The following is a 19,515-nucleotide window of genomic DNA, read 5'->3' on the forward strand; positions in this document are numbered from 1 at the left end:
TGATTTTCACAAAGCATTTGTGATTTTTTATAGATAACAAAAGAATACCTCCTGATATTTGAAATAACATTTTAGCTGACTTCAGAATGCCTCTAAGTTAATTCAATATTAACCTGGAAATTGTAATATTAATATTAAAATTTATACATGTATTTGCTTCTTTACACATATGGGCAAGTTGTTGAAGGCAATAAAACTGTTGTAGATAGTCTGTAACCTTTTTATTGGAATGAATTAATAATAGAAATTTAAAATTACTACTATAACTTTTATGTAAACCAATAACTTCAAGACTGTGCAGTGGAGGCTGATTTTTAGTGGAATTCTGTGGGGATCTGATATCAAATTCTATATCCCTAGTGAAATTCTGTGGTTTGGGTCAGATATCAAAGTCTAGATCCCTAATGCAATTATCTGATGTTCCATTAATGAATCTCAGGTATCTATTTAAATTCTGGGTTGGTTTATTTGTCAAACTTGATACCTCTGATAAAATTCTGTAGTTTCATTCATATCAAGTGTATATATCTTGTTCAATTCTGTGGTTTTGTTGTCTTGTCAAATTGAAAATCTCAAGTGAAATTATATGAATCAGTTCTCACGTTAAACTTAACATCTCTAGTTTTCTATGGTTTTGATGCTGTTTCAAACCCTAAATTTCTTGCTTGCCTTGGCCGCTAGACTTTTGCTCTGTCTGTTATTTACTGATATATTTAGTTAAAAGAAAATGAGAATTTCATACTTCAGTTTAACTTGGGACTCTTGAGAATGATATGAGATCTGGCTATGAAATAACTGCATGAGGGCTTTAACTTTCTTTATTTTTACTTCTTCACAACCTCAAAATTATCACATTGATTATACTCACTTCCACGATCCCTACTGCAGCCCATAAGAGTTTTCCACTCAAAGCGATGTTTGAAGTCCTCTTCCGAGAGCATGTTTATGGTCTCCATCTCTCTCTCTTTATTATGGCTTATCTCAAATCTTGTTCCTTTCAGAATAGATTTAATTTTTTGGAAGAGGGAGCAAGGTCTGGTGAGTAGGATGATTGTTCCGATGCTGTGTGGGCCGGGTTTTCTTCATCAATCACAATCTTTTCTCGTGTTAAAATCTTCATGCAAAATTCGTCACTGTTTTGTTGTTGACTCTTAACATCTCAGTAACCCCATAAATAATCAATCAATGATCTTTTTGGATTAAATCACCAACATTTTCAATGTTATTATCCATTATTGACATTGCAGGTTGTCCTGGACGTGAGTCATCTTCAACCTCTTCTCGTTCATCTCTCTTTGAACCTCTAAAACCATTGAAAAATGTCAGTATGTGACAAATATTCAACATCATGACTTTTTTCAACAAAGAATTGTCCTCTGTAGTGGACTTTCCAAGGTTCACTAGAAAATTCATAGAAATGTTGTTCTTTCAAAACGCTAAACATTTTTCTGTTGACCAGCTGATACATGGACACAAACAAAACTGGTGGGATGGGAGAGAGAAGGTGTCATTTTAGCGTATGGTCTGAACATAAGACCCATGCTGTTGTCTGGCTAGAAAATAATTCTGGTTTTGAAGACCATCTGTAATCTTTCCATCCCAAGTCGTCGTTTCACCTATCTGTGAATCCTCAAACTCTTTTGATTCATAATCTTCTCAACAACTTCACACTCTCATAATACTCGATATGCACGGAATATTGGTGTTGTCCCAATGCAAATTAGTAAATCCATATCATCAACTAACTCTTTCTATATATCCCATCTTCTATTTAGAAATCTTTGTCGATATTTTCCTGACCACCACATTTTTGATTCACCATCGGTATTTATGTGTAAAAAACGTTCAAATGAATGGTTGTCTCTTATCAGTATTGACGAGGCTGAATCAATTATTACGGCTGAATACAGACGGGACTACTTCTAACATTGCCCCCCCCCTCCTTATCTAACCCTCCTTATCTAACCTGTTGCTCCACTACCGACAATTATGAATGGATTCATGATAGCTCGTAGTATAATTTATATATTTAACTTTACTGCTTCACTTTAATCCTCTCAACCAACTACTGTATATAAGTGGATACTCTGTTGTTCTTCTTGATTCTGGGAATACACCATCCTAAATTTTAATACTTTTAATTATCCGCTAAGATTGACATTAGTACAATATTCCATGAAGTGTGTGTGTGTGTGTGTGTGTGTGTGTGTGTGTGTGTGTGTGTGTGTGGGCGCGCGCGACGAGCGCACCACGCAGTTCAAATGATTTATATTGAATAAAGACAGCAAACTACAATCCGTCCACGGTTTCATGGCAGCAACTCGAGCCTACGCACAGGCTTTCTATAGGCCCATGTAGGCTTATTTCCTAGGTCACTAATATTTTTTATTAATGAGTTCAACTTCTTAAAATAAATTAACTGTTACTACTAACGAATGTACAACTAGTTATATAAATAGATTCCTTAATTGTTTATTATTAAATAACTTATAATTACTGCTTAATTTTTACATTGTTACTCTTTGTTTATGTTTTAAGGAGTTTAAGTTCTAGTTTGTACACTATTTCATGTACCGAAATTGGAAATAAATTATGATTCAATTCAATTCAATTCAATTCAATCTACACACTAATACAGAATTGCAAATATTTCAATAACACTCAGAGATAGGTAAGGATCGGAGGTAATTTGCTGTTGCTGAAATAATTTCTATGAACTCTTATTTGTACAAAAGTTCACATTTATAGTCTAACATGTGTGCGAAAAATTACGCTCTAAACATATTGAGTTGACTGATATTTCTGTTAAAGAAACACCTTTGAAGTAGTCTAAATTGTTATAGTAAAATATTTTTAGAAAAACATTGTTCATCCTAATTGAATTTCAATGTAATCCTTTGAAGGCCAGATGGAAAATTCAGGTTCACTTCCAATGAGGTCAGGCATTAAATTTAGTTTACTTACCAAAAAGGTCTGTATCAGAACAGGACTTTTACACTTTTCTGTTAATTTGTAACTCAGGTAAAAATGATAGTCTATTAATACTTTTTGTTTTGTTTTATTTAAGATCTTACATTATATTAGTTTCAAAAAATTACGTAAACATTTATTTTTAGTGTCCATACATTATTGGAAAATGTACTTTCTACTTTTTAATTTTTTTTTTATTTTACTGGTCAAAACTAGAGAACATGTCAAGAACAACTGTTATTGTTTTGTTAAGTGTGAACTATTTCTACCTTTAACGGAAAATTCTATTTACTTTTCATCATAAATACAGTTTGTTGAAATAATTTTCCAAAAAGGATTAAGTTCCATTCACCATGCAAACTCTGGTATAAAGAAGTTTCGCTTTAGAATTTCTTCGTACTTTATACACTGCTGAGATTTTTATTAATGGTTTTCCATAGCCAGGCAGTTATGCTCAAACGCAGGCTACATTCAACAAACGGAAACATTTTAAAGTAAATAATACTATCATAATGAACATATGGTTCCAAATAAGCAAAGCTTACGTTTGACTTGTCGCTACCTCCTTTATTTTGTCATTTTTTTAAGAATATTACACATTATTATTATTATATTTATTATTTAAACTTAGTTGTCTTAACTTTGTAATGATACACATCTCAAAACTTGTTTTATCGATCTTTCATTCAGTATAGTATCATTGCTAAAAGTAAACAAGTGAGATAATTAAGAAGCTAAAATAAGATGCTAAGATATTGGATTGTGGCCTTCAAAGGGTTAACATAGGTGTGGGATTATATGAACTGTATTCGTCACAGAAGAACTAGCTTTTTCTGTGCTCTCTTTGTTTCATACTTTCCAGCCTTTTCCTATTCCTTTTTACGAACTCCATTTCACTTTCACTTTCACTTTCACTGATCAGTATTCAGATATGTAATATTTCCCTCAATCATATCTTCAGACAGTATAACAGGTTCATTGCGTTAATTCATATTTATCATGCTTGGCCATTACCTAATATAGTTCTTCATGAACTGTTAACTCTGAAATGCTTTAGGAAGCAAGTCATTTCATTTAAAGTCATGTATATCTCGGTGTGTGAGAACATTTAAAGATTTTAGGGTTGTTTATTCTCAAAATTTGCTGCGTAGTCGAAGCATGACGTAGTCTAGTAGTTGGATGTAATATGCATGTGCAATTTTACTAGTGTAGCCAAGTTTAGGCTTAATTTGTTTGTAGGTCAAGAAAAAATTGTAAATTGCTTGATACTACATCTTCAGGAAACGAAACTGTTGAAACAGCGTCAGGAAATTGGGTGGTGAGCAGTGGCCCATGGTATGTAAGGTCTTGGTTCTTCGAATGTGCGTAGGTGATGGAAAAAACTTGATGTATTTTCGGCCACTTTTATTTTTGCATCAGCTGCTTCCCTCCACTTTATTTATTGTTCATTTTGTTTCTAGGAGCTTTTTCAGTTTTGTTTTAGGATCATTTAGGTTCTTCATTTGGTTTGATGTGTAGGATACAGTTTGTTGTTCCCAATACACCTACTTTTGTTCAGTGGTCTTTGTTTTTCTGTTTTAGTTTGCACAATATTTATTTGATTTGATGTGTTGTCCTATGGTCTATCCAGAGAATAACTGGCAGTGCCAACTAATTGTAAAGCAACAACTTTTAATGTAGTAAAAACAGTATTACTGGACACTATAATAACTGTAAACCGATGTGTAAATTTTATCGTTATCGTTTTGCCAGCATAATTGAAATTACATAACTGTAGTGAACAAACAGAAACTGATTGTGACATTTTTTCGTAATACATCGGCAAAAATAACATTTCCACCAAAGTAATCATTAACTACAAGAGTATCAAGGTAAGATATGTATGTGTGGAAAGCTTGATTATGAAACTCAATGTTGGTGTTTATAATACACCAATATTGAACATACGTTGATGTTCTGTATTATCTACCCAGTAAGTTTTTATGGCTTTCATAAACTAGATAATTAGTTTACAGTCATATTTCTTCAAGCATTATTATTGTATAGATTTCTCCCTTGTATCATTAAATGTCAACCATTTAATCAAACCACATTTAAATATTAATTATTACAACATTAATTTTGCAAATTGTGAATTCGTCTCAAATATAAGAAAATTAATACTTTGATCAACGTTACTTCTGGTGTAATACTCTTATGGGTTAATCACTTTCGACAATTAAAAAATATTGTAAAAAAAATGTAAACAAATACTCTTCTCAGCTTTTCAAATTAAAAGCCTACACTCTATAATTATCTCCTGCAATATGTAATAACATGTGTGTTTAGTTATTGTAAATTACAGTATAAAATAATTTTCTATTCAATCTTTTTCCAGTAATGTTAATTATTTCATTTGTTATTATATTCAATGTACAAAATGTGATAATATCTTCGGGAGTAAACCACTTATACATTCAGTTCAATGTTGCACCCAATGTTTTTATTTTCAGATTCAGTTTCAATTCCCCTCAACGTATTTAAAGGAAATTTCAGGTTTAAGTTCAGGAAACACTCTGTATAGTCAGAAAGACTTTTTTTAGGTTGCAGTGAGCATAATACAATAAATTGTGCTTACTAAGTTTTTAAGGTGATGTCACACATCATATAACCTTTATTACTATGAGTATGCTCATGCTTGTTTTGGTGTAAAATCTCTCAGCTGTGCGTCAACTCGTTCTCTAGATAGTGTGCGGACATAAATCCATACACACACAGACAAGAGCTTGTCAGACTTGCTCGATCTACTGACTTCACTTCACTCAGCCAATTATATAATTGTTTATGATACATATTGCGAAAATATTACATAAAATTGAATGGTTTAAACTCTGGGAATTATAGGTTGGAAAATCTTTTGGCCCCCCGTGCTTTCAATATCAATTTATAATGAAAGTGACAAAATGAGAAAATATAAATCGTATATTTTAAAGATTAGTATAGTTTTGGTTTATGTCATTTTTAATGGGGTAAAGTGGCGAAAATTATAATGATTTTTGTCACTGTTGCTTTAAAAAAAATCATAATTTATCAATTCAAAATTTGTAAATGTAAATAAAATGAAAATGTTTTCAGAGGCATACATTTATTAGCTTACTTGTTAAACTTAAAAAAAAAACCGTTTCATAATTCCTGTTTCCCAAAATTGAAATACATTTTTTACAACTTTAGAAAGAGAAATTTAGAGAGGTGCAGTGTAATCGTTATATTACTTGTAAGAATATATATGTTATAAATGGTGTAAATGTCATAAAAATTGTTAAATCGGTTAAAAATGTGGTATTTTGGGTAAAAGTGGACGATTTAAAAATGAAAATAGGACTCTGAGTATCAACAATCTGCATGCCAAAATGGTCAAAACTCTTTTGGTCTGTTTTGTTACAGACGATGCAAAAATACAAGAAGGGTAGGACAATTTTTCTTAGTTCAAGTATTTTCTCTGAAAAGTAAGAACTTCTTAATCATCTTAAGATCATCTTAATACTCTGACTTTTATTACTCTCCTATTACATGTCAGAGGAAATGAGTACAATGAAACCTTGATAATCCAAAACTTTATAACTCTATCGTCCCGTAATTTTTATGTCATGAAGAAAGAAAAAACAAATTCCCAATAAATCCTAAATGGTATATTTTGTTTAAAAACAATCTGCCATCCCTATTTGAATGGTTTAGCTGGAGTAATGCAAACACAGTGTTATGTGATACATAAGGCATATCCTATCGCTCCGTCTTTCTCTTCCATATTGCAGTCTCTTTCCACTTTTTCTGTCTGTCTTCTACTGTAATAGCGAGTTGATGGCAAGTGGCCATGTTTGCCATTGAGTTCTCTTGTCTGCATGTATATCTAAATAAAGTAGTTAGTATTTATACTAATATACATGTATGAACAACACAGTTAAGATGTTATTTCTAATAAAAATACGGTATTTTTTTATCCATATTATTAGATAATCCAAACTAATATCAGAAAAAGTTACTCAGGTTATGCAGATTTCATTGTATGTATTGCATTTATGGAATAATAAATAAACTTGATATTAGCCATTTGGTCACCAACATTCGATTTGCCAGACTGACGATGGTCAGTCAAAGAACTCCAACGTCGGACTGATCAGCAGTTCAAACAACATTTATTTATTAACTTTTCAATTTTTTTGTAGTTTTAGACATTTATTGCCTGTAAACAACTGTAAAGTTGGCAGTGCTGATCACATTGTCTGAGCTGTTTGTTTTTTATTAACAGAATTATTTAACAGAATTGTTCTGAATCACACACGTTTTCAAATTAATTATTTCTCATAATACAGTTTTGAAATGTAAAGAATATTACTGTACAACAACTCTATAGAATTAATATGTGATTCTGTTTCTTATTGCCTTAATAAAAACTAATATGTAATGTTTTGTTAGTTTACGTACAATTACATATATTTAATAGTATGTACATACAATTAGCTAGAAAAAAATAATTCAATTTGCCCAAAAAGTAAGGAACGTACATAGAAAAACATTTTGGCGGTTTTGGGTTGTTTAGTTTGCTTGGGCACTGGCGATAATAGGTCACGATGCAGCCTCAGGTGCTGGTGCCAAAGAGTTAAGAACTGTGTATACTACAAGCCTGTTTTATCATTAATTCAGCATCTTGATAGTAAGATAGTTTTTTTAAGTAAGGTCCACACTTTTACCTACTTTTTCACATAACAGCAATCAATATTAAAGTGCTTATATCTAAAAAAATATGGCTTTTGTATACTTTCGTCATAGAATATTACCAACTAAATTAACAAAGACTGCAACGCGATCATTTTGACGCTATTGTCATTGTTGTAATGCTTCTTCTGATGAAAAAAATTATAATCACTAGGCTCGAAATTGGTACTGTTTGGGGATTTTTAAATTGTTCCTAGCAAAATGCTGCGATGAGATCTTGAGTTGTTGCGCCACATGTGGACGGACATTGTCATACAGCAAAACACGTTGCTCGATAAAAAAGTCATGGAGAACACTTCTTGAAACATGAAGACATTCTTCTGATAACAAAGAAACTGGGAAATGTTTCTTCTTCCTCACATTACCATTCTCTTTCTGCAACAACGTTGATGATCATTAAGGGTCGTCCATTCTGTTTCTCATCAACATTTTTCTGCCGTTTTTTAAAGCTCTTACACATTTCAATGCCATTCTATCGCTTATAATGTTTTATCCATATACTTCACAGTTCTGAAAGTGAATTTCAACTGCTTTAATGCCTTTAGCACCAAGAAAAATAAATTACAGCACGTCTTTACAGTCAACAGGATTCTCAATTGATGGGGACATTTGAAATATACATTGACAAATATAAAACGGTTTTAAGTAGACAGTGTGCAAGCGCGGGACACTATCCACAGTGCTGCGGCAGCAGAATTTCAAAACGGAACCTACTTAAAAAAACACGCCTCATATTATTATGATGGAAATTATTATAATAGCAATAGACCATTAGTATACACTACAATCAAATACTGTGTAAAAATGAAACTTATACTGCACCAGCCGCCTAGGTACTCTCTAAGTCTCCACTACGTTAAAATAAACTTGACAGCTATGTTTACTGAAAGTTGGCATCTACATTATTTAGAAAAATACTAATAGAAAGAACAGTCAACATTTTTCTCCCTCAAGACTTTTTTTCAGCTCATATGTTTAGAAACTCAATGGTAATGTGTTCGAGCAAATTTCTCCGTACATGAGAAATCTTTACTGCTCTATTTTGAGATACGGGAAAAACGACCCTCGCTAACAACCAAATTGTATTGTATTTTCTGTAAAGGTGCCACATAAAATGATTAACCAGGTGACATTTTTATTGAAATGCTCTGAACGTTTTTGTTTCAATGTGAAATTTACATGTCTGTCTTTTTGTCCCATTTAGAAAAGTGAGTTTAATAAACAAAGCTCAGTACAGCCATATGCGTCCGTTAACGCGCAGTTACATGAAAACTATTGGCATGAAGCTGCGGAGCTGCCAAGTGTAAGTTGTCACCGTGTCAAGCATGAAGGGTTCACTGGAAGCTTGTGGGAGATTTGTAAACAGTGTAGTTCTAGTGCTCTATACACTGGTGAACGGCTGGAAACGTTTCTATAAGGCTGTATATTCATTTACCCATGTTTCTTGCACCGGAATGGGGTGTTGTACAAAACTGGTCAGATTGGCAGACTTGTTAAGTTTTGTTTTTGTGAACCATTATGTTTTTGGAATTATATAATAATATTCCACAGGCATATAAAAAACTTCCCTTATCTACATTTACTAAAAAATTAAAAGAAGTACTTTGTCAAAAAACATATTATAGTATAAATTAATTCTTTGAAGATAGTTTATGATGATAACGAATAGTAAAAATATATCTTTAAAATATCTACAATAGGTTTAGCCTTAGATTTAATCATTGTTTCTTTTTTATGTTTTATAGATCAATGTGTCAAAAGTTATTTTTTATAAGTATGAAAGTAATGTTTTGGAATAAGTTCAGTTATGTAGTTTTTAATCATTGACTATGTACCAGTTTTTATTACATTGTGATACCAGAAAACGTATTGTACAATAAATATTTGTCTATTGTCTATTGTCTATTGGAATAACATTATTCAACGCTGTTTTCCAGCCAGAATATTCAGATTGCATTTATGCAGTTCACCGACACTGTAACCGACAGCTCAGGGAGTATGGCCTCTTTTAATTTTTAACTTGATGGTTTTGCAATAGTCTGGCATTCAGATAACGTGATTTTTGGAAACGGGTGGGAATTGTGGCGGAGAAGTGAAGTGTTGTCCTTGCTTTATTTCAGGGATTTTCTATTTATAGTAAAGGGATGCTCAAAGATATCAGAATGTTTTAATAACTTATAAAAAGTTTTACCTAATGTTGAAAAAGGTTTAGAAGCGCTGTGCATTAACTTAAGGACTAAAATTCAATTTTTTTATACCATTGGAAATTCTATACCTCTGAGTAGTGAGATATCTGGTGTAATCATAAGTCAAGCTGCATATCTCCTTTAAGATCTTGATAAGATTTCTCTTTTAACAGTAATGTGTAAAAAATGGAATTGGGTAAGGTCATAAGAAAACTGCAGCCATAAACATTGTTTGAGTTTGGCTATTAAATTTGGCCTATTAAGTAAGTTAGCCATACAATGTTATACATCAAGTCTAAGAACTATAAATATTAAGTTAATGGCTCAAAATATGTTCTTCTGAGAAATTTTGTTTGAGGTGTCTGAAGATAAAATATGTATTTTTAAATAAACCTAACCAACTCATGGTGCATCATTTGCTAAATCTGTGTACCTTAATTTTTTTTAACTTCGTTTTCTGGTAAAGCTCAGTCATGTATAAAATGATTTATCCTTTTCAGAGCTAGTATTCCACATTTAAACATGTTAAATATTTACTATTTTTGGCAGGTTTATAACCAAATTTAATTTTTTTCACATTATTGTTTTTGTTTCATCAAGACCATTATAATGAGGTGTGCAACTTGATTTTTACCTACATTTAAGATTTTCCATCACTCACACCAGGTGTCCTCTACGACAAGGTGAAGAATCATCAGTAGCATCAAAATTTGATTAAGGCCCTTGATATCTTCAGTTTCATTGTTGCTAGTAACACCATTACAAGATTATTATGTCACTTTTATGCTTTTCACACCCCTGTATACTGTCATGACAAAACGAGTTTGCCGGATGTAAAGATTTTAAAGATTGTTCAAATTTTGATCGTAATTTATCAAGATCAAAACTGACTTCCATTTGTTTAGACTGTCAAAAATAAAACTACCTAATGTAATATTTTTTACTGTTGCTTTCCAATATTTAAATTAATTCAAAACATACATAGAGGCTGTAGATTATTAAATTTCTATTTTCTTTACTACTCCATGAGCTGAGAGCCTATACATTGTGCAAATATACAACCTAGTTTAACGTTGAATTGATGGAGGTTTAAATGGAAGGGTATCACAAAGATCAAAATATGAAATGATAACATTTTTGCAGGTAGCCGTTTTCAGCCTAATACATCAGACTTTATCTAGTTTGTTCATGCTATGTTAACTTTTATGTTTCAAGTCATTGATTTTAAGTGCATTTGGCTACAAAAATTATGACTTGTGACAAAAGTTTTAATACTTTACCATTTCGACTCACATTAAAGTTATCACAACTGACATAAGTTTCTTTCTTACAGGAAATTTCTCCTATTGATTTCATAACAAAGTGGGCTATGCTTTTATAAAGTACATATTGGTCACCAACTCTCAAACTACATAATGTGATAAAATGTTTGAACTCTTTTATATTAATAAACTTTAAAATTCATTCTTAACTGCATGTATTGGTTTAATTAACTCATCAACGTTTCAGATAGTCAGGGTGTTTTTGGACCTGTTTCATAAATGTGAGAATATCCTTAAAACTTAAAAATATATACATCATGTCACAACTCTTTATCAACTAATCTGAAAAATTACTCTTATGTCAGAATTTCCCAAAATTCTATGTTAAATTTTTTTCTTTATCTTATTTTTGTACATGTTATATTATAATTGTTGGAATTGTATTTTAAAAGCTTATGGGGTATACATCCCTACACATGTAATACTTATCAGGGAAGTACAAGCTAAATAGAAGTATATGTTGAATAGTATCTTCTCTAGAGATTCCAATTTGTTTATGTGGACAATAGAAAATATAAAATGAAGAGAGATTTACCTTTTAATTACGTATCATTTTATGGTATGATATAAAACCATCTGGATAGAGTAAAAGTTATATTTTTTTGTAAGCAATATTTCATCTTGTTTAGTACTTATTATTAAATCTGCATAAACTATTATTTATACAATTAGTAAGAGCCGATAAATCTCTGGATCTGAACAAAACCAAGTTGTTTAACTCTTATCAGGGTTATTCTTTTATCATTCCAGTTCTCTTCCGAAGGTTAAGTGGTAGAGAGGACTTTATAGTCCTAACTTCGCCTCTAATAAAGACATTTTTCATTTCATTTCATTTTCCATTTATTTTTCTACAAAAAGTATAATTATTAGGAGGTTTTCATCAAGGGTTAGACCATCATAACTCTTTAAACATCATCTTTGTACAACATTTGGAATCTGATTCTGTCACAGATTTGACTCCTGGTATCAGGAGTTATGTTCATCTGAAGAGATCTAAAATCAGTCGATGACAAGGAAGCTTAAAATGTGCATGAGTGTTCAACGTCATGTTCATTATTTCTTAATCCTTCTGCCTGTTTAAACTGAAGTATTGGTAGTCGTTTGAAGAAAAGAGAAGATACCAGTTTTTAAACACTGAATTTTACTTTTTTTTGTTATACCTACAGTAGTAGATGTCCATAACATTCCTGTAATCTTTCTATGCCAATAATATCTTCCAAGTGTCTTTATTCCGTTGGCCTCTATAAAATTTTACATTTTTGATGAGTTAAAATTATTTAATTCTATTTCAGAAGGTATATTTTTTAAGTTTTTGGTATGGTCCTGTAGTAGTAGGGTGTTCCTATTCTTAGATTCCCTCAACTTCTAATTCTTGTAAAAAGAAAAGATTTTAAAAATTATTTTGCTTTTTAATCAAGTCGATAAACATATCAAACATATTTGTTATTGGTACAGTTCTTTTTTTATTCAGTGTATCTCCTATTTTGATTGGTGCATATTTTAATGTTTTAATTTTTGTATTGATGATTTTCTGACCCCATCACAATTTTATAGTAGTGAATTTTTTTGTCATATCCTCATCTCTTATAGTTTCTTAACACATCAGTAAATCATTAATACAGTAGTCTACCCTAGCGCTTTCAGCTCAGGATCTTGGAGCGTTTTTCTCATCTGTGTGATTTAACACTTTTAAAAAATCTAACCCTTTGCACACAGCCAATCCCTACCTAAAGGTAGATTGAAATAATTATTTCATTAAGACTCCCATACCTTAGCTGAGCATCCAACGTTACACAGATAAATAGTATTTTCTGATTAAAACTGAGGCCACCCATTCAGAGCGCTCTACTGTCGTCATGTGTTTTTGAACGCCTGAAAAATTACATTTTTAACACTTTGAGTGCCAAGTATTTATAGAGTGGGTGTACTGAAAAGTGCCAGGTATTTTTCTAATGTGCGCACCTAAAAGTGCCAGCCCTTTTGAAGGCATTTTGTAGGGTTTCAGTAAAAAATTTACAGTTTAATTATTTAATAAGCTATCAACATACTTTTTTTGTAATTTTTCTTTGAACACTTCCTAATTAACATAAAATAACAAAGTTACGGTACCATTAAATTAAATTTAGAAATATAAAAAATTGACTTACGGTAAAGAATCTCAAAATTTATTTCAATTTCATTTTTCAACCTAATCATCATTACCAAAATAATCATATCCTTTTCTGTGTCCATATCACTGGAAAGAGTATTCAGTTGTCTATAAATCTTGACAAATGTATATCATTATCTTCAATAATGAGTGAGTTATACAACATTTAAGAAACTAATGTCACATTGTTTCCGGTAGCCATGGCAACCAAAAATGTTTATATGTGAGTTCTAGATTTATTTTCGTTAAAGACAATTGATCGGAAGTGTACTATAACAATTTATTTTGAAAAGAACAGCTCTTTACAAACAATTTAATATAATATCAGTTTAAAAACATTAAATTTTCGATTTTTAGTGATTTTTTTCCCGAATATCTGGTAAAATCGGACATTGGCACTTTTCAGATAACTTTTGACGTCCCGTAAAATTGGACGTTTGGCATTCAAAGGGTTAGATACGTAAAAGGTACTATTAGTTGAATGGACTGATAGTAATGCCTCCAACACTCAGTGTGGGCTGCGGCAACACATTTGGTGCTCCACCGAGCGGATGACGGCAAATGAAAAATATCCCTCCAGATGTACCCACCAATAAATTATAAAAATTCTAGAGAGTCTATTCATTAATTTTTGAGAAAGCTAAAAATATAACAGCCACATTGTTTTTTGAGTGAGTGGCCTTTGTTTAATCAGAAAGTACTGGATAAACCTTCATCTTGATTTCACTAGGTCTGATTTTTTTAAATATTAAAAAAAAATATCATAATTGTTTGCAAATCAAACAACATGAGGGTAGAATCAAAACACCAGGAAAATTCTGAACCAACATTAATTCAAAATCATTAACGACAATCAAAATCACTTATTGTTGTTAAAGTACTTAAGTTAATATTACTATTTCATAATATGATGGTACTTACATTTTTCTAAAAGTTTGATCTATATAATTAATTTTGTGAGGGGAAAAAATATTATGTTTGTATATCGTTATGTTTGCTTTGAGGGTCTTGTAAAAAAATATTGAACACTCTGGCTACTTAGTAGCTATTAGAATAAACCTAAGTACCCTACTGTAACCTTCAGTAGCAAATGATGGAGCTAGTGCTGTCAGTTTTGGTTCTTTTCTTTTTCAAATTGTATAGTTACATTTCTTTGTCTTCCCTTATTCACCCCTAGATCTTACCTTCCCTGGGGATAGGGAAAACAGAAAATATTTTGGCCACTCCACGAGGAATGTTTGTTTTATAGGCATTCAAAGTAGCTATTTTGGGCAATGTTGTAATCAAACTCAAGGAACAATTAAATAATTGAAGGGAAGAATTTGAATTTTTATACAGTGTGAACGTGAATTATACATTAAGGGAATGGCATGCTATGAAATAAAACATGAACTTGAAGAAATTAAATATTCATGAAATTCCCTCCAGTTATGTTTTCTTTCCATGTATATACTGTAAAAGAGACATCTGTAATCCTCAGCTGTTTTTCAAGAGCCTGATTTTGAATATCATCCAAATTAGTACTTCAAACGTTCAATACTTCAATACATTATAGGGTGAACTGATCAAAAAGTTATTTTCCAGTTTTCTGGTCTAGAGAAAGGATGGATTATGAAATTCAAAAAAAATTACCCAACTGAAAATAGATTACACCATCATAACTTTAATAACATAACATTAATTTAATACAAAACTGCATAATTAAGGCTATGTATGGTCTTTTTACACTTATCCATTTTTTTTTTACATGGAATGCCCAATTGAAGATTATATTATTTGCATATTTAATTGCATGTGCATGTTTTTAGACGCAAGCTAAAATCTTGGTTCTGCTGTAAGTGGAACTTCCTAAATGCATGACTGCATGACACTAAACCTTGTTTGTTCTTCTTTTGTTCTATTAATGTTTTTCTATATGGTGAGTATTTTGTTTATTTATACCATAATTTATTAATCTTACATTTAATTTAATACATTTTTTATATTATGATATTGAATATTGGTTGTTTACTTTTTTGTTTTTATGTATGAGAAATTATGATATATGCCATTACTTGTAATAAAGTTTTATAGGCCAATTAACTTTAGCATTTATTTCTATTTTTGTGTCACTACTATCCTTGTAATTTTTACTTTTCGTTTCCTATGAATCAAACCCCTTCATATAGTTTTTTAATATAACACTTCTTGAGCGTAATAAATAGTATAGTCTAAAATCTGATTTTTTTTTCCTTCTTTGTGGATATGTAGTATACATAAAAACTTATTCTACACTTTGAAAATATACTTTTTCAATCAATTTAACAAGCAATATTTTTGTACATGATTTCCATGGTTTACTTTTTCAATTCATTTTTCATGGAGTCAATTAAAATATTAACTGCATCCACTGTATATATATATATATATATATATATATATATATATATATATATATATGTGGATAATTTCATATTTGTAAACAAGAATCAAGAATCTTTATTTCCGAAGTACATTACAATAATTTGTTCACACAAAAATTACATCAAAAAGTATATAAAAGTACAATGGATAGGCACCTCTGAGCTATTAGCTGAGTTGAGGTTGCCATCACTAATTAATTTAAGGCAGATGGGCCTTAACATTCTATATATGGTACACAAAATCTTTGAGATAACTATAATTGGATGTTCGGGTTTCAAAATGAGCATTATTTGACCAAAGAACAAATGTGCTAAAGACTAAAGTTTCTTTTATTTTTTCCTCATTATGATAAATGTCTCTCTCCAAACAATTATTATCAGCTAAGCAAATGTTTTATCACATTGGTTACATCTGCTGTCAGTATATATTGATGTTTATGCAGTTGATTCAAATTTGGTTTATATCTCCTTTATTTTTAGGAACTTATACATTACACCTATATGATATTGGTAATACAAAATTTATATAAACAACAAAGCTATCAAGTGTTTCTCAAAAAGTAACAATTACTTGACAAATCAAAACCAAACCAATAGAACAATATATTATTAACCTTAAAGGTTTATAAAAATGTGCAGTACATTGGTTGAAGTTTCAATACTTATTACAACTACAGGATAAAATTAGCTAAGGTAATGTGAAGTAGGTTTTGGCAAAGTTTGGCATAAAAATGGCCTAAGGTATTGCATTCAGTTTTCTTACATTACAGAGTTCTGCTTCTTTTGTATACAAGGGCTGTCTAGAAAGTAACAATGTTTTAAATAAATGAATTAACCAAAATTGGTCACTTTTGTTATATGCACTTGAAAAGTATAATAATAAGCTTTTTTCTGTTTTCTATAGCCTGTAAATTTTCCACCAAAAGCTCATGCACCATACACCGCGAAATCAGTGAGAATCTTTGTTGAGTTCCATAATCATAAAATTAAGATTTTCAAAGATTTTACTATGGATTTTCGTCATCAGTTGATCGGTCAGAAAGCTATGCCTACCACTGCCTACCATTATAAATCAATGCACCTTTACCTCAATTGTTCCCCCTCCCACCCTTATTTATTTTCGTTCTGTACACATCCCAAAGCTGAATCAATTTTCTATTGTAGTGTAGGCGTTAAAATATCACAGAGAGCGAAGTAGGTGGATGTGTACTGATTGTAGGAAAGTGTAAACGTTCTTACACCAAGATGACAGCTCTAGCCCTGCCCACCACAAATGGCTGAAATGTCTGTTACTTTCTAGACAACCCTCTTAGTATTCTGGAATTAAAATAACATTTTCACACACATTTATGTCAGTTGTACAAAGCTGTAAACAGATTTTTTTATCCTTACCAAGCATTTCCAAACACTTAAAGTTTGCATAAAAAGTTTTAAAAAAACCAATAAGTTAGTTGTATATTATTAGAACTTTCAGTGGTTTACAAAAAGCTTGATAATAGTTGAAAATTATGTATTAGTACTGGGTAGAATAACACCAGTCAAGAGTTCAAGGTCAATAATTCAAACTACAATAGAATTTTGTTTAGTACTAAATTTACTGCTTGATCACTGTGTACTCTTTATTATTGATAGATGAATGAAACACATTGTACTTAACAAGAACACAGTTAAGTGATAAATATTTGCAGTGTTTGGGGATGAATATTAATATTTCTCTCAATCCTGCACTGAAAGATGAATGAAACACATTGTACTTAACAAGAACACAGTTCAGTGATAAATATTTGCAGGGTTTGGGGATGAATATTAATATTTCTCTCAATCCTGCACTGAAAGATGAATGAAACACATTGTACTTAACAAGAACACAGTTCAGTGATAAATATTTGCAGTGTTTGGGATGAATATTAATATTTCTCTCAATCCTGCACTGAAATATGAATGAAACACATTGTACTTAACAAGAACACAGTTCAGTGATAAATATTTGCAGGGTTTGGGATGAATATTAATATTTCTCTCAATCCTGCACTGAAATATGAATGAAACACATTGTACTTAACAAGAACACAGTTCAGTGATAAATATTTGCAGTGTTTGGGATGAATATTAATATTTCTCTCAATCCTGCACTCACAAAAACATTCATTATAAAATAATTTAGTTTTAGTTTAGACATTTTTTTGCTTGTTAGGTAGAAACTTCTTAACTTTATTCCATCTCAAATTGATCTTTATGTTTCCTAAATTAAAATTGTTTGAACCCTTTGAGCCCTTATTTATTTAAATATATTTTTGTGGTTTAATTAGTTTTTTATCACTGAAAGCTATTACTGGAGTCACGATTCAACAATAAATGCCTTGTAAAATTTAAAATAACATAAATCAGGTTTTTTAATAGTAAAGAGAAAAAATTTAAAATGAGTATTTGGAATCCGGTACACTTATGGTCCGACATTTGAAATGTAATAAAACAGCTCAACAATTGCCATGCTCAACCTGTAGTGGACAGCCGACCTCAAGGTTAATTAATGTATTATTATGTGAGATACCATCATTATTCAACAATCATTTAATATTGTCATTGTATTAAACAGGATAAGACATGTTTATTTTTATAATATCTTGTACGAGGCGTGTTCAGAAAGTAAGTACCATTTTTTTTAAACAAGTCACACCATTTTTTTCAACACAATTTTATTTTTACACGAAAGCCCAAACCTTAAACTATTTTTTTACATAGTTTCCACCAATGTTCAAACACTTGTCATAGCGGGTGACCAATTTGTCTATACTCTCTTCGTAGAAGGTTCCCGCCAACGAATGTAGCCACGACTCCACGGCAGTTTTCACTTCATCGCCCGTTTCAAAACGTTGGCCGCCTAACTCGCACTTCATGTGCAGGAACAAGTGGTAGTCAGATGATACCAAGTCCTGGCTGTAGGCCGGGTGATCAAACTACTCCCAACGAAATTGTTGAACCAATGTTTGAGTGTCACTAACGGTATGGAACCGAGCATTGTCATGGAGCAACACAATTCCATTACTGAGCAATCCTCTCCGTTTGTTTTGAATTACCTGCCTTAGTTTTCTTAAGGTTTCGCTATACCTTCCGCATTAATGGTTTCATCTCTTGGGAGAAAATCAATCAGCAATAAACCTTTCCGATGCCAAAAGACAGTGCACATGATTTTTTGTGCAGACATTTTGGTCTTGAATTTTTGTTTCTTCAAGGATTGCCTGTGTCGCCATTCCATTGACTGCTGTTTGAATTCCGGTGTGACATGAAGTTTCATCACCTGTCACAATTTTGTTTAAAAATCCTCACCATCATTACTGTACCATGTGAATAAAGTCAAAGCACCTCCGAGTCTCTTGGTTTTGTGCACATCAGTGAGCATTTTTTGAACCCATCGGGAACACAGCTTGTAATAACCTAAGCGGTCCGTAAAGCTTTCTTACAGAAGAGTGTGTGAAATTTGTTGGAAATCGTCAGATAGCTTTGTTATAGGGAAAAGTCTGTTCTCTTGAGTTTTTTTGTCAACTGCCCTTACCAGATCATTGGTGACTAGGGAAGACTGATTCTCATCATGCATATTTGTTCGACCGCCATTGAACATTCTAACCCAGTTTCTCACCATTCCTTCACTCATCACGTCTTCCCTGTAAACATCTTGAAGTTGACGATACATTTTAGCCGGTTTCACATTCCTTGCATTCCTTGCGGTTTCAAAA

General features: G+C 31.5%; 1 protein-coding gene across 4 annotated transcripts in view; it reads left to right on the forward strand.

Moving 5' to 3' along the window:
- The window catches only part of LOC124368855 (dual specificity protein phosphatase CDC14A-like), an 87,587-nt gene that overhangs the window by 49,120 nt on the left and 18,952 nt on the right, over window positions 1-19,515 (forward strand). For 2 of the 4 annotated variants that reach the window (XM_046826303.1, XM_046826304.1), the window contains exon 12: window positions 8,927-9,025. The exons of 1 other annotated variant lie outside the window; for it this stretch is intronic. In XM_046826303.1, coding sequence (XP_046682259.1) covers window positions 8,927-9,025 — 99 coding nt within the window. Of the gene's footprint in view, window positions 1-8,926; window positions 9,026-15,187; window positions 15,298-19,515 lie in introns of all 4 variants that reach the window. One more of the 4 variants, XR_006923014.1, reaches the window with a different exon arrangement.

This window comes from Homalodisca vitripennis, chromosome X (genome assembly GCF_021130785.1).
Source record: "Homalodisca vitripennis isolate AUS2020 chromosome X, UT_GWSS_2.1, whole genome shotgun sequence".
In the NCBI taxonomy this organism is placed as follows: domain Eukaryota; kingdom Metazoa; phylum Arthropoda; class Insecta; order Hemiptera; family Cicadellidae; genus Homalodisca; species Homalodisca vitripennis.